The sequence below is a fragment of the Oncorhynchus nerka genome, linkage group LG9b (genome assembly GCF_034236695.1).
Source record: "Oncorhynchus nerka isolate Pitt River linkage group LG9b, Oner_Uvic_2.0, whole genome shotgun sequence".
NCBI classification, from domain to species: domain Eukaryota; kingdom Metazoa; phylum Chordata; class Actinopteri; order Salmoniformes; family Salmonidae; genus Oncorhynchus; species Oncorhynchus nerka.
The window spans coordinates 36,497,623-36,513,802 of record NC_088424.1 but is presented as its reverse complement, the minus strand read 5'-3'; the positions used below and the strand labels follow the sequence as shown (position 1 = coordinate 36,513,802).

The following is a 16,180-nucleotide window of genomic DNA, read 5'->3' as shown; positions in this document are numbered from 1 at the left end:
TCATCTGTGGACCTGTTGGGGCGGTATGCAAACTGAAGTGGATCTAGGGTGGCCAGTAAGGTGGCGGTGATATGATCCTTGACTAGCCTCTCAAAGCACTTCATGATGACAGAAGTGAGTGCTACGGGGCGGTAGTCATTTTAGTTCAAATCAAATCCAAGTTTATTTGTCATGTGCGCCGAATACAACAGTTCATCTTACAGTGAAATGCTTCCTTACAGGCTCTAACCAATAGTGCAAAATAGGTGTTAGTTGAACAATAGGTAAGTGAAATATATAAAAACAGTAAAAACACAGGCTATATACAGTAGCGAGGATATATACAGTAGCAAGGCTATAAAATGAGTGAGGCTACATACAGACACCGGTTAGCCAGGCTGATTGAGGTAGTATGTACATGTAGATATGGTTAAAGTGACTATGCATATATGATGAACAGAGAGTATCAGTAGCGTAAAAGAGGGGTTGGCGGGTGGTGGGTGGCGGGTGGCGGGACACAATGCAGATAGCCCGGTTAGCCAATGTGCGGGAGCACTGGTTGGTCGGCCCATTTGAGGAAGTATGTACATGAATGTATAGTTAAGTGACTATGCATATATGATAAACCGAGGGTAGCAGCAGTGTAAAAAGAGGGGGGACACACAATGCAAACAGTCCGGGTAGCCATTTGATTAGTTCAGTTACCTTTGCTTTCTTGGATACAGGAACAATGGTAGCCATCTTGAAGTATATGGGGACAACATACTGGGATAGGGAGAGATTAAATATGTCTGTAAACACACCAGCCAGCTGGTCTGCGCATGCTCTGAGGACGGGGCTAGGGATGCCGTCTGGGCCAGCAGCCTTGCGAGGGTTAACAAGTTGAAATGTTTTACTCACATCAACCACAGAGAAGGAGAGGGGGGGACTTTGTTAGCAATCTGCGAAGGTGGCACTGTATTATCCTTAAAGCGGGCAAAAAAGGTGTTTAGTTTGTCTGGAAGCTGACGTCGGTATCCGTGGCTGTTTTTGTTTCTGTAGTCTGATTTCCTGTAGACCCTGTCACATACGTCTCGTGTCGGAGCCATTGAATTGAGACTCCACCTTGTCCCTGTATCGGCATTTCGCTTGTTTGATTGACTTGCAGAGCTAATAACGACACTGTTTATATTCAGCCATATCTCCAGACCTCTTTCTATGGTTGAATGCGCTTTCAATTTTACGCGAATGATGCCTTCCAGCCATGGTTTCTGGTTAGCGTAGGTTTTAATGGTCACAGTGGGTACGACGTCTCCAATGCACTTATTTATAAACACACTCACCAAGTCAGCGTATAGGTCAATATAATCCTCTGAGGCTGATCAGAACATTTTCCAGTACAAGTGATCGAAACAATCTTGGAGTGTGGCTTCTGATTGGTCAGACCAGCGTTGAATTGTTCACGTCACTGGTACAACCGGTTTGAGTTTCTGCCTATAAGCTGGGACAAGCAAGACGGCGGGACAAGCAAGAGGGAGGGCTTTGTATGCATTGCGGAAGTTAGAGTAGCAGTGGTCGAGAGTATTTGCCCTACGTGTCGTAAAATCAATATGATGATAAAATGTAGGTAGCACTGTTATCAAATTTGCTTTGTTAAAATCCCCAGCTACAATGAATGCAGCCTCCGGATATATAGTTTCCAGTTTAAATGGAGTCCAGTGAAGTTCCTTGAGGGCCGTATTGGTGTTCGCTTGATGGGGGATGTACACAGCGGTGACTATAACTGACGAGATTACTCTTGGTAGGTAGAATGGCGAACATTTGATTGCAAGGAATTCTAGGTCGGGTTAGCAGAAGGACTTGAGGTCCTGTATGTTGTTATGATTACACCATGAGTTGTTAAGCATAAAGCATACACCCCTTCCTCTTCCCAGAGAGGTGTTTATCTCTGTCGGCGCGATGCATGGAGAAGCCGGGTGGCTGAACCGATTCCGACACCATATTCCGAGTGAGCCATGATTCCCTGAAACAGATAATGTTACAATCTCTGATGTCTCTCTGGAAGGCAACCCTCACTCACATTTGATCTACCTTGTTGTGAAGAGACTGGACATTGGCGAGTAGTATACTTGGGAGCAGAGAGCGATGTGCCTGACCAGAAGACCGTTCAGTCTGCCCCTTCTGACTCGCTGTTGTTTTCGATCAGCTGCTGGGATTAGATCCATTGTCCTGGATGGTGGTCTGAAGAGAGGATCTGCTTCGGGAAAGATGTATTCTTGGTTGCAATTTTGGTAAGTTGACGTTGCTCTTATATCCAATAGTTCTTCCCTGCTGTCTGTAATAAGACTTTAGATTTCCTGGGGTAACAATGTAAGAAACAATACATAAAAAAACTAAATACTGCATAGTTTCCTAAGAACGCGAAGTGAGGCGACCATCTCAACAAGTTTTTACAGTAAGCCAGGTGAGGAACACTGCAGTGATGTTTTACAGTAAGCCAGGTGAGGTAACACTGCAGTTGAAGTTTTACTGTAGTTTTTTCTTTTTTGTAGCTAATTATTTTTGCTTTGATTCAAAGAAACCTATGTTGTGCTTTTATTGTATTTCATCAATCAATTTCAGATTTTGTTCAATGATTCTACTGTGTCTGTAGTATCCTCTCTACTAGTCCTTTTACAGTGATGTATTTACGTGTAGTACCATAATGAAACATGTATCACATATTTTGTACTGTAATATTTAATGATTGTGCGGACAATTACACAGTGAAACAATTGGTATCTTATGTGTGGGTGATCTAAATTAATGTTCCTATGGTATTTCATGATAAATGAGTGATTTGGTCCAGTGATCTTGCAAGGTGGCAGGGTAGCCTAGTGGTTAGAGCATTGGACTAGTAACCGAAAGGTTGCAAGTTCAAATCCCTGAGCTGACAAGGTACAACAACTGTCGTTCTGCTCCTGAACAGGCAGTTAGGCTGTCATTGAAAATAAGAATTAGTTCTTAACTGACTTGCCTAGTAAAATAAAGGTAAAAAAAAACTAAAGTACAAGGCTACTTTAAAGATATGAATATACAATGCAATGTTTTCACAGCCTGTGTTACAAGTGATGGCTGTTTTGTGTCTTGACTTTTGAAAAATGACCACACGATTCTGAAATTAGTGCCAGTGATTGTAAAAAAAAAACTGTTATCGTGCAGCCCTAGCACACACACACACATATTTTTTCAGATGCCAGAGTATTTTTTTGCTGTGTCATCCAAAATCATCATACTCATTAGGAACTAAACACAGAAGGGCTGTGTGTGTGTGTGTGTGTGTGTGTGTGTGTGTGTGTGTGTGTGTGTATGTGTGTGTGTGTGTGTGTGTCCACAAGCTTTTGTGCCTTGTCCTTCCATGTCTCATTTCAGGAGAAATATCACACTTTCATAATGACTTCTGAACAGGCAATTAATGTCCTGTAATACTGACAGCTGACAGCTGTGTGAGAGATTGAGAGATAGAGGAGGGGTAAGCTGGTAGGGAGAGGGGGATGTAGGGGGGGAAGGAGGAGGAGGAGGAGGGGGAGCTGGTAGGGAGAGAGGGATGTGGGGGGAGAAAGAGGAGGAGGAGGAGGAGGAGGACGAGGGGTGAGCTGGTAGGGAGAGGGGGATGTAGTGGGGGAGGAGAAGGAGGAGGAGGAGGGGTGAGCTGGTAGGGAGAGAGGGATGTGGGGGGAGAAAGAGGAGGAGGAGGAGGAGGAGGAGGAGGAGGAGGAGGAGGGGTGAGCTGGTAGGGAGAGAGGGATGTGGGGGTGAGAAAGAGGAGGAGGAGGAGGAGGAGGAGGAGGAGGAGGAGGAGGAGGGGTGAGCTGGTAGGGAGAGAGGGATGTGGGGGGAGAAAGAGGAGGAGGAGGAGGAGGAGGAGAACGAGGGGTGAGCTGGTAGGGAGAGGGGGATGTAGTGGGGGAGGAGAAAGAGGAGAAGGAGGAGGAGGGGTACGCTGGTAGGGAGAGGAAGATGTAGAGGGGGAGGAGGAGGTGGTGGGGGAGAGGGGTGAGCTGGTAGGGAGAGGGGGATGTGGCGGGGGAGGAGGAGGTGGTGGGGGAGAGGGGTGGGCTGGTAGTGAGAGGGGGATGTAGAGGGGGGAGGAGGAGGTGGTGGGGAGAGGGGTGAGCTGGTAGGGAGAGGGGGATGTGGGGGGGAGGAGGAGGTGGTGGGGGAGAGGGGTGAGCTGGTAGGGAGAGGGGTATGTAGAGGGGGGAGGAGGAGGTGGTGGGGGAGAGGGGTGAGCTGGTAGGGAGAGGGGTATGTAGAGGGGGGAGGAGGAGGTGGTGGGGGAGAGGGGTGAGCTGGTAGTGAGAGGGGGATGTGGCGGGGGAGGAGGAGGTGGTGGGGAGAGGGGTGAGCTGGTAGTGAGAGGGGGATGTGGCGGGGGGAGGAGGAGGTGGTGGGGGAGAGGGGTGAGCTGGTAGTGAGAGGGGGATGTGGCGGGGGAGGAGGAGGTGGTGGGGGAGAGGGGTGAGCTGGTAGTGAGAGGGGGATGTAGAGGGGGAGGAGGAGGTGGTGGGGGAGAGGGGTGAGCTGGTAGTGAGAGGGGGATGTGGCGGGGGAGGAGGAGGTGGTGGGGGAGAGGGGTGAGCTGGTAGTGAGAGGGGGATGTGGCGGGGGAGGAGGAGGTGGTGGGGGGAGGGGTGAGCTGGTAGTGAGAGGGGGATGTGGCGGGGGAGGAGGAGGTGGTGGGGGAGAGGGGTGAGCTGGTAGTGAGAGGGGGATGTAGAGGGGGAGGAGGAGGTGGTGGGGGAGAGGGGTGAGCTGGTAGTGAGAGGGGGATGTGGCGGGGGGAGGAGGAGGTGGTGGGGGAGAGGGGTGAGCTGGTAGTGAGAGGGGGATGTAGAGGGGGGAGGAGGAGGTGGTGGGGGAGAGGGGTGAGCTGGTAGGGAGAGGGGGATGTAGAGGGGGAGGAGGAGGTGGTGGGGGAGAGGGGTGAGCTGGTAGTGAGAGGGGGATGTGGCGGGGGAGGAGGAGGTGGTGGGGGAGAGGGGTGAGCTGGTAGTGAGAGGGGGATGTGGCGGGGGAGGAGGAGGTGGTGGGGGAGAGGGGTGAGCTGGTAGTGAGAGGGGATGTGGCGGGGGGAGGAGGAGGTGGTGGGGGAGAGGGGTGAGCTGGTAGGGAGAGGGGGATGTGGCGGGGGGAGGAGGAGGTGGTGGGGGGAGAGGGGTGGGCTGGTAGGGAGAGGGGGATGTAGAGGGGGAGGAGGAGGTGGTGGGGGAGAGGGGTGAGCTGGTAGGGAGAGGGGGATGTAGAGGGGGAGGGGGAGGAGGAGGTGGTGGGGGAGAGGGGTGAGCTGGTAGTGAGAGGGGGATGTGGCGGCGAGGGGGGAAGGGGGGCGGTGGTGTGGTTACTACTTGCTGCTAAGAGACTCCCACTCCTGTTAAATGCATTGGCTTGGGATTGCTCTGAATGTGTAGTGCTATGCAATAGATTACAGTATGCAGACATCTGGAGCACATATAGAGAATGAAGTGAAGGTGAAGTCCCCTGCACTCAAATGGAGTTTGGACAAACGATATATCATATCCAATGTTGTGCTCTTATCATGAGCTTACTGTGCGGTGAAAGCGTAGAGTAACAGAGACTGATTGTGAGGCAGAACCCATTAACACACACACACACACATTATATCCTTGTTTCATCACCTGTGTCTTCTGAGAGCAATTCCGTGAGAGTAACGGTCCCATGTGGAACACTAAGTAGAGCCTAATCTGTTTCCGTACACCGGATTAATGGATGCACAAGTTGTAAGGGGAGCGTAAATCACAGTGACACCGCTCATGCTGGCTCTCCCATAGCCTGGTGGCTTGGCCCAGGTTGTGAATCCATCAATGTGAGGCAGAAATGTCACAACCCAGTCCACAATAGATTGTAAATAACGTTTCAACTGTCAACAATACACAAACACTGGGTAAGACACAGACTGAGAATTTCTCACTGTTAAAATGAACCTGTGTGTGTTTGTTTGTGTGTGTGTGTGTGTGTGTGTGTGTGTGTGTGTGTGTGTGTGTGTGTGTGTGTGTGTGTGTGTGTGTGTGTGTGTGTGTGTGTGGGTGGGTGTTATCTCCCCTGGGTCTATCTTTTCATTGGTAAAACGTGGTTGTCAATCGCACACTAAACACTTGTTTCAATGGCAGTCAGTCTTTCTAACCTACACCCAACCAAATATATTATTTAGCTTAATTCATTTAGCATTACAACATCGTAGATGAAGGAAAGAGGAAGAGAGGCATGCAGCTGCACAGTGCAACCAGATCATTATCTCTGATGAAGCTGTCACTCCTCCAGTGCAAGGAGAGAAGGATGAGAGAGAAAGAGAAACGGCAATTAGAGACAAGTGAAAAGTCTCCTTGGTGCGTGTGCACGCACACAAACACACGTGAGAGAGAGGAGCGCTAGGATTTGTGAGGAAGAGTGGGGTGAGAAGAAGAGAGAGAGGAGAGCTAGAATTTGTGAGGAAGAGTGGGGTGAGAAGAAGAGAGAGAGGAGAGCTAAAATTTGTGAGGAAGAGTGGGGTGAGAAGAAGAGAGAGAGGAGAGCTAGGATTTGTCAAGAAGAGTGGGGTGAGAAGGAGAGAGAGAGGAGAGCTAGGATTTGTGAGGAAGAGTGGGGTGAGAAGAAGAGAGAGAGGAAAGCTAGGATATGTGAGGAAGAGTGGGGTGAGAAGAAGAGAGAGAGGAGAGCTAGGATTGGTCAAGAAGAGTGGGGTGAGAAGGAGAGAGAGAGGAGAGCTAGGATTTGTGAGGAAGAGTGGGGTGAGAAGAAGAGAGAGAGGAGAGCTAGGATTTGTGAGGAAGAGTGGGGTGAGAAGAAGAGAGAGAGGAAAGCTAGGATATGTGAGGAAGAGTGGGGTGAGAAGAAGAGAGAGAGGAGAGCTAGGATTTGTCAAGAAGAGTGGGGTGAGAAGGAGAGAGAGATGAGAGCTAGGATTTGTGAGGAAGAGTGGGGTGAGAAGAAGAGAGAGAGGAGAGCTAGGATTTGTGAGGAAGAGTGGGGTGGGAAGAAGAGAGAGAGGAGAGCTAGGATTTGTGAGGAAGAGTGGGGTGAGAAGAAGAGAGAGAGGAAAGCTAGGATATGTGAGGAAGAGTGGGGTGAGAAGAAGAGAGAGAGGAGAGCTAGGATTTGTGAGGAAGAGTGGGGTGAGGAGGAGAGAGAGAGGAGAGAGGTGTGAGGAAGATTTGTGAGGAAGAGTGAGGGGTGGGGAAGAAGAGAGAGAGGAAAGCTAGGATTGTGAGGAAGAGTGGGGTGAGAAGAAGAGAGAGAGGAGAGCTAGGATTTGTGAGGAAGAGTGGGGTGAGAAGAAGAGAGAGAGAGAGCTAGGATTTGTGAGGAAGAGTGGGGTGAGAAGAAGAGAGAGAGGAGAGCTAGGATTTGTGAGGAAGAGTGGGGTGAGAAGGAGAGAGAGGAGAGAGGTAGGATTTGTGAGGAAGAGTGGGGTGGGAAGAAGAGAGAGAGGAAAGCTAGGATATGTGAGGAAGAGTGGGGTGAGAAGAAGAGAGAGAGGAGAGCTAGGATTTGTGAGGAAGAGTGGGGTGAGAAGAAGCGAGAGAGAGAGAGAGGAGAGCTAGGATTTGTGAGGAAGAGGGGGGTGAGAAGAAGAGAGAGAGAGGAGAGCTAGGATTTGTGAGGAAGAGTGGGGTGAGAAGAAGAGAGAGAAGGACGAAGGACCTGCACGGAGAGAACCCATGCCAAAAGGATCCATCGCTCAGACCACAGCATCACCAACCACACCCCAACCAGCTGTTACCACCCCAAACAAACCCTGGCCACACCCTATATAGGCCCCATCATATAAGACCTATGCCCCTTCTGCCCACCCCATGCAAGGACCTCAACATGACAGCAGGACACATGCCCAGGCCATGAGCAGAGCAACAGGCCCAACCTCCATCCTGTGACCTAAGAGGTCTGTATCAGATGCTCAACATGCTCTCCTCACACCTACTGTGATGGTCTGGGCCTAAACCACACGAAAACAACACTAGACACAATGGAACACAAAGCTTTTACTGTCTCATCCTGGAACATACGAGGTCTGAGATCATCTGCCTTTGGCTTAAAGAGCAGGAACCCAGACATCATCAAAGACACACTTACTTTGGCAATGTAAACATATGTAAAAATATGCCAATAAAGCCCTTGGAATTGAATTGAGAGATTGACAGAGAGCGAAAGAGAGAACAAGAGAGAGAGAGAGAGACAAGGAGAGAGAAAGAGAGAGACAAGGAGAGAAAAAGAGCGCAAGAGAGAGAGAGGGAGAGAGAGAGAGGGAGAGAGAGACAAGGAGAGCGAAAGAGCGCAAGAGAGAGAGAGAGACGGAGAGAGAGGGAGAGAGAGAGGGAGAGAGAGTGACAGAGAGAGAGAGAGAGAGAGAGAGAGAGAGAGAGAGAGAGAGAGAGAGAGAGAGAGGGAAAGACGGGGAGAGACAGGAGGGAATTAAATATGGGTTAGTGGGTGTAAGAAGCACAAGCTGTTATATTTTGTCATCTGACGCTGCGTTTGGGGGTTGGCCCTTTTGTAGTATTTCATATGACACAACCTAACAACCTAACTAGGCTTTGTGAGTGAGTGGGAAGCCTCTCTGCCTCCACCCTTTTCTTCTCCTCTTCCCTCCCTCCCTCTCCCTCCCTCTCCCTCCCTCCCTCTCCCTCCCTCTCTCTCCCTCTCTCTTTTGTGCTCTCTGTCTATCTGTATGGGTAGTGGGCTGGAAAGCAGAGGAGTAGAATGACATTATTTTATCTAACAGTATGCTTCACTCTACACTCTTGCCACTCAGCAATGACCTACAACAAGCACAGCCACACACACACACACACACACACACACACACACACACACACACACACACACACACACACACACACACACACACACACACACACACACACACACACACACACACACACACTCACTCACTCGCTCAAAGGCTGATATATTTAAGGCAGGAACAACAGGGGCACCCATACAAAGCAGGCGCAAACACACAACATACACACAAATACATACACAACGGCAGCAATCACACACACACAGACACATCAAAAGGAATATCCATCCAATCCAGTTTGTGCACATTCTAGGTCACTGAAGCTTGCAGTGCAGCACAAAACACACTCCCAAACAAATGCACTGTGATACGCTATACCTGTGTGTGTTTGTGTTATCAATCAGACACCCCCTCACTGCCCAACACCCACCCCCAGACAGATGTACCCTGTTGTCCCTCCAACCTCTCCCCATCCCTCCCTCTCTCTCTCCTCCCTCACCTTCAACCTCTCCCCATCCATCCCTCCCTCTCTCTCCTCCCTCAACTTCAACCTCTCCCCATCCCTCCCTCTCTCTCTCCTCCCTCACCTTCAACCTCTCCCATCCCTTCCTCTCTCTCCTCCCTCACCTTCAACCTCTCCCATCCCTCCCTCTCTCCCTCCTCCCTCACCTTAAACCTCTCCCATCCCTCCCTCTCTCTCCTCCCTCACCTTCAACCTCTCCCCATCCCTCCCTCTCTCTCCTCCCTCACCTTCAACCTCTCCCATCCCTCCCTCTCTCTCTCCTCCCTCACCTTCAACCTCTCCCATCCCTCCCTCTCTCTTCTCCCTCACCTTCAACCTCTCCCATCCCTCCCTCTCTCTCCTCCCTCACCTTCAACCTCTCCCATCCCTCCCCTCTTTCTCCTCCCTCACCTTCAACCTCTCCCCATCCCTCCCTCAACTTCAACCTCTCCCCATCCCTCCCTCTCTCTCTCCTCCCTCACCTTCAACCTCTCCCATCCCTCCCTCTCTCTTCTCCCTCACCTTCAAACTCTCCCCATCCCTCCCTCTCTCTCCTCCCTTACCTTCAACCTCACCCATCCATCCCTCTTTCTCTCATCCCTCCCCACCAACCTCTCCTCATCCCTCCCTCTCTTTCTCATCCCTCCCCACCAACCTCTCCCATCCCTCCCATCTCTCATCCCTCCCCACCAACCACTCCTCATCCCTCTCCATCTCTCGTCCCTAACCACCTATCTCTTTCTCCCCATCCCTCCCCATCTCCCATCCCTCCCTATCTCTCTCATCCCTCCCCACCAACCTCTCCCCATCCCTCCCTCTCTCATCTCTGCCCTCCAAACTCTCCCCATCCCTCCCCATCTCTCATCCCTCCCCACCAACCTCTGCCCATCCCTCCCCATTTCTCATCCCTCCCCACCAACCTCTCCCCATCCCTCCCCATCTCCCATACCTGCCCTCCAACCTCTCCCCATCCCTCCCCATCTCCCATCCCTGCCTTCCAACCTCTCCAAATCCCTCCCCATCTCTCATCCCTGCCCGCCAACCTCTCCAAATCGCTCCCATCTCCCATCCCTGCCCTCCAACCTCTCATCATCCCTCCCCATCTCTCATCCCTCCCCACCAACCTCTCCTCATCCCTCCCCATCTCTCGTCCCTCCCCACCAACCTCTCCCCATCCCTCCCCATCTCCCATCCCTGCCCACCAACCTCTCCCCATCCCTCCCTCTCTCTCTCATCCCTCCCCACCAGCCTCTCCCCATCTCCCATCCCTGCCCTCCAACCTCTCCCCATCCCTCCCTCCCTCCCCATCTCATCCCTGCCCTCCAACCTCTCCCCATCCCTCCCCATCTCCCATCCCTGCCCTCCAACCTTCCCCATCCCTCCCCATCTCCCATCCCTCCCCTCCAACCTCTCCTCATCCCTCCCCATCTCTCGTCCCTCCCCACCAACCTCTCCCCATCCCTCCCCATCTCCCATCCCTGCCCACCAACCTATCCCCCATCCCTCCCTCTCTCTCATTCCTGCCCTCCAATCTCTCCCCATCCCTCCCCATCTCTCATCCCTCCCCACCAACCTCTCCCCATCCCTCCCCATTTCTCATCCCTCCCCACCAACCTCTCCCCATACCTCCCTCTCTCTCATCCCTGCCCTCCAACCTCTCCCCATGCCTCCCTCTCTCTCATCCCTGCCCTCCAATCTCTCCCCATCCCTCCCCATCTCCCATCCCTGCCCTCCAACCTCTCCCCATCCCTCCCCATCTCCCATCCCTGCCCTCCAACCTCTCCAAATCCCTCCCCATCTCTCATCCCTGCCCTCCAACCTCTCCAAATCCCTCCCCACCTCTCATCCCTCCCCACCAACCTCTCCCCATCCCTCCCCATCTCCCATCCCTGCCCACCAACCTTCCCCATCCCTCCCCATCTCCCATCCCTGCCCTCCAACCTCTCCTCATCCCTCCCCATCTCTCATCCCTCCCCACCAACCACTCCTCATCCCTCCCCATCTCTCGTCCCTCCCCACCAACCTCTCCCCATCCCTCCCCATCTCCCATCCCTGCCCACCAACCTATCCCCCATCTCTCCCCTCTCTCTCTCATCCCTCCCCACCAACCTCTCCCCATCCCCCCCTCTCTCTCATCCCTGCCCTCCAATCTCTCCCCATCCCTCCTCATCTGTCATCCCTCCCCACCAACCTCTCCCCATCCCTCCCCATTTCTCATCCCTCCCCACCAACCTCTCCCCATCCCTCCCTCTCTCTCATCCCTGCCCTCCAACCTCTCCCCATCCCTCCCCATCTCCCATCCCTGCCCTCCAACCTCTCCAAATCCCTCCCCATCTCCCATCCCTGCCCTCCAACCTCTCCCCATCCCTCCCCATCTCTCATCCCTCCCCACCAACCTCTCCCCATCCCTCCCCATCTCCCATCCCTGCCCACCAACCTCTCCCCATCCCTCCCTCTCTCTCATCCCTGCCCTCCAATCTCTCCTCATCCCTCCCCATCTCTCATCCCTGCCCTCCAACCTCTCCCCATCCCTCCCCATCTCCCATCCCTGCCCTCCAACCTCTCCCCTTCCCTCCCCATCTCTCATCCCTGCCCTCCAACCTCCTACATCCCTCCCCATGTCTCATCCCTCCCATCCAACATCTCCCCATCCCTCTACATCTCTCATCCCTCCCCTCCAACCTCTCCCTCATCCCTCCTCCAACCTCTCCCTATCCCTCCCAAACTCTTATGCCTCCCCTCCAATACTCTCCCCACCCCTCCCCATCTCTCATCCCTCCCATCCAACCTCTCCCCATCCCTCCCAACTTCCATCCCTCCCCTCCAACCTCTCCCCATCCCGCCCTCTCTCTCATCCCTCCCCCAACCTCTCCCATCCCTCCCAATCTTTCATCCCTCCCCTCCAACCTCTCCACATCCCACCCTCTCTCTCATCCCTCCCCTCCAACCTCTCCACATCGCGCCCTCTCTCTCATCCCTCCCCTCCAACCTCTCCCATCCCTCCCAATCTCTCATCCCTCCCCTTCAACCTCTCCACATCCCGCCCTCTCTCTCATCCCTCCCCACCAACCTCTCCACATCCCGCCTTCTCTCCCCATCCCTCCCCATCTCCCATCCCTGCCCACCAACCTCTCCCCATCCCTCCCTCTCTCTCATCCCTGCCCTCCAATCTCTCCTCATCCCTCCCCATCCCTCATCCCTCCCCTCCAACCTCTCCCTATCCCTCCCAAACTCTTATGCCTCCCCTCCAATACTCTCCCCACCCCTCCCCATCTCTCATCCCTCCCATCCAACCTCTCCCATCCCTCCCAATCTCTCATCCTTCCCCTCCAACGTCTCCACATCGCGCCCTCTCTCTCATCCCTCCCCTCCAACCTCTCCCATCCCTCCCAATCTCTCATCCCTCCCTCCAACTTCTCCCCATCCCACCCTCTCTCTTACCCCTCCCCTCCAATCTCTCCCCATCCATCCATCCCTCCCCAACTCTAATCCCTGCCCTCCAACCATCCCGCCCTCTCTCTCATCCCTCCCCTCCAACCTCTCCCATCCCTCCCAATCTCTCATCCCTCCCCTTCAACCTCTCCACATCCCTCCCTCTCTCTCATCCCTCCAACCTCCCCACATCCCGCCCTCTCTCTCATCCCTCCCCACCAACCTCCCCACATCCTGCCTTCTCTCTCATCCCTCCCCTCCAACCTCTCCCGTCCCTTCCAATCTCTCATCCTTCCCCTCCAACGTCTCCACATCGCGCCCTCTCTCTCATCCCTCCCCTCCAACCTCTCCCATCCCTCCCAATCTCTCATCCCTCCCCTCCAACTTCTCCCCATCCCACCCTCTCTCTTACCCCTTCCCTCCAATCTCTCCCCATCCATCCATCCCTCCCCTTCTCTCATCCCTGCCCTCCAACCCAACCATCCCTCCCAATCTCTCATCCCTGCCCTCCAACCTCTCCCCATCTCACATCCCCCTCCAATCTCTCCCAATCCCTCCCGATCTCTCATCTCTCCCCTCCAACCTCTCCCCATCCCTCTCTATCTCTCATCCCTGCCCTCCAACCCTTCCCCATCTCTCATCTCTCCCCTCCAACCTCTCCCCATCCCTCTCTCTCCCTCATCCCTGCCCTCCAACCTCTCCCCATCTCACATCCCTCCCTCCAACCTCTCCCCATCCCTCTCTCTCTCATCTCTCCCCTCCAACCTTTCCCCATCCCTCTCTCTCTCATCCCCCTCCAACCTCTCCTCATCTCTCTCTCATCGCTCCCCATCACATATCCCTCCCCTCAAACCTATCCTCATCCCTGTCTCTCTCTCATCCCTCCCCTCCAAACTTCCTCATCCCCCTCTCTCTTCCCTCCTCATCACATATCCCTCCCCTCCAACCTCTCCCCATCCCTCCCCATGTCTCATCCCTACCCTCCAACCTCTCCTCATCACTCTCTCATCCCTCCCCTACAACCTCTCCTCATCTCTCTCTCATCCCTCTTCATCACATATCCCTCCCCTCCAACCTCTCCTCATCCCTCCCTCTCTCTCATCCCTCCCTCAGCCCTTTTCTTCAGCTCATTCTTTCTCATCTGCTTTCTCTCTCTAACTGATTCCCCCTTCAGTGTCTTTCTCTCTCTCTCTCTCTCTCTCTCACTCACTTTCTCTCTCTCTCTTTCTCTCCTTTCCTCTCTCTTTCTCTCTCTCTCTCTCTCTCTCTCTCTCTCTCTTTCTCTCTCTCTCTCTCTCACTTTCTCTCTCTCTTTCTCTCCTCTCCTCTCTCTTTCTCTCTCTTTTTCTCTCTCTCTCTCTCACTTTCTCTCTCTCTCTTTCTCTCTCTCTCTTTCTCTCCTCTCGCTTTTTCTCTCTCTCTCTCTATTTCTATTTCTCTCTCTCTCTCTCTCTCTGTCATTCCTTCCATCTCCTCTCCCTTTCACCCTCTCCAATCTCCCCTTCTCTTCCCCCCTCTCACTCTCTCTCTCTCTCCTCTCTCTCTCTCTCTCTCCATACATGGCTCACTGAGTGAACAGCCTGAAGCTGTCTACATGGTTCTGTTCACTGTTGTTTTACAGTACTCTCTCTTTCTTGCTTTCTCACTCTCCCTCCCCCTCTCTCACTCTTTTCTCTCTCTCACTCCATGTTCTCTTACTCTCCTCTATCCTCTTTTTCATTCTCCGCAATCCGAAAGGAATTGGCAACTCACAGATGTCTTTGGGGAAAAGCTTTCACACCATCTCTCATTCCATGTAAAACCCTGGCAGCATTCAGGCGGTGGAGTACTCACCCCAGGTAGGGTTTTCTGCTCATGCAATGCATTCTGGGCTTTGATGGCAGACTCCCTGGCACAGTAGGTGAGAAACGCACATCCTGTCAATCAAAACAGACCAACAAGGGTTAGTCACACACAGACACACACATGAATACAGCTTGCTCACACAAGGCCCCCCCCTCTCTATCTCTCTCTCTCACACACACACACACACACACACACACACACACACACACACACACACACATATGCGTTGCCTATGCAATGTGATGCATAGACGTGACGGTGGTAAAATATACGTTTCGATTTTCTGCCAAATAATCCCTATTTTTGTTTGCATCATGACACTGCGATGGCGCGGGGAAAAACACTATGTTATGCGCGCATCTGGCGCAAACAAACATTGGCGTGTAATAATTAGGGCAAGAAAAAGTGTTGGGAAGTGTGACGAGCGTTTAGCTGTGAGACCAACTTGCATTTTACTTATATGAACTCACATGGACATGCTACTCCTACGCACAAAAAGAGCGAATCTGTCGAGATGAGAAGAACCCCAAATAAATCAATTATGCTGTTATTATGGGGAAATTACGTTAATAGTGTTTAAACTATATGCAACCTTTTTCTGCAAGGCATATGGGCTTTTCAGTACAAGGTGCGTAGACTAACACATTATTGCATCACGAGAGAGATTAGATGATGAGAGACAATCTATCACAAAAAGGAACAACAATCGAATGACTATCGCGTTTCATACGGATGATAATTACATCGTAATAATACAGTAACCTAATTACAATGTAGCGACCATCTGTGAGGGAATGCGCAGGGGTGACATAAACGCTACCTTTATGCATGCCTGTGTATCGGTCCTTCAGAACAGACAATTCGTGGATTTTCCCAAATTGCTCAAAGAGAGGTTTGAGGTCTTTTTCCTCAAGGTTCCGCGGTATCTGTCCAATGAAGAGCTTGATGGCGTCCTGGTCTTTCATGGCGCCGCTGTCCGTGTGCATGGAGACGGTTTCGGGTCCGTTCATGGGCTTCGGAACAGGGCTGTGATCGAGCTGATGCTGATGGGGGATAAGTAAGAGCGGCTGCTGTAGAAGCAGGTTGACGGGGGCGGGATGAGGCGGCTGGGGATGGTGCTGCTGCTGATGCCTTCTGCTTTCACTCTGTGTAAATCTGGCCATGCTGAGCTGGGAGTAGGTTGGAGGACAGTGACAACACAGACTGAGACACGCACAACACACTAGCAGGCTACTGAGAGGGTAAGAGCGATGCACTCAGATGGAAACACACACAGGCTTGTTCTGTCCCAATTCCCAAATGGCACCTGTCTTCTTCACGCTCGGGTTTGGTGGAAGGAGTGGGTTGAAATTTTCGAGAATTGTTGGTAGTTGAGCAACATCTGCTGGATATGACGAGGAACTGCAACTGTGGTCAGCATGACCTCTGATTTCATCATGTGCTCTTAGTTTTTCACTCCTTTACCCATGTCATTATTATGACTCATTTAGAAAAACACTCCTTTTGTTATTCATCTATGTTTTATTTCCCTTTAGTACATTTTTGTGTGTGTGAAATATATTGAGAAGTGTAAATGCTCTTTGAATAAAGTTGGATTAAATTGAAACAGGTTGATATCATATTCTGATAGAAGGCGTCCTTTC

At 52.2% G+C, this 16,180-nt stretch overlaps 1 protein-coding gene across 1 annotated transcript in view; it reads right to left on the bottom strand.

The window, feature by feature from the left end:
* LOC115120551 (CUGBP Elav-like family member 5) overlaps positions 1–15,732 on the bottom strand; it is a 70,362-nt gene extending 54,630 nt beyond the window's left edge. The window contains exons 1-2 of the mRNA XM_065013601.1: positions 15,358–15,732; positions 14,526–14,608 (exon numbers count right to left, since the gene is read on the bottom strand). Coding sequence (XP_064869673.1) covers positions 14,526–14,608; positions 15,358–15,700 — 426 coding nt within the window. The 5' untranslated portion in view covers positions 15,701–15,732. The remainder of the gene's footprint in view (positions 1–14,525; positions 14,609–15,357) is intronic.
* Positions 15,733–16,180: the final 448 nt, after the last annotated feature.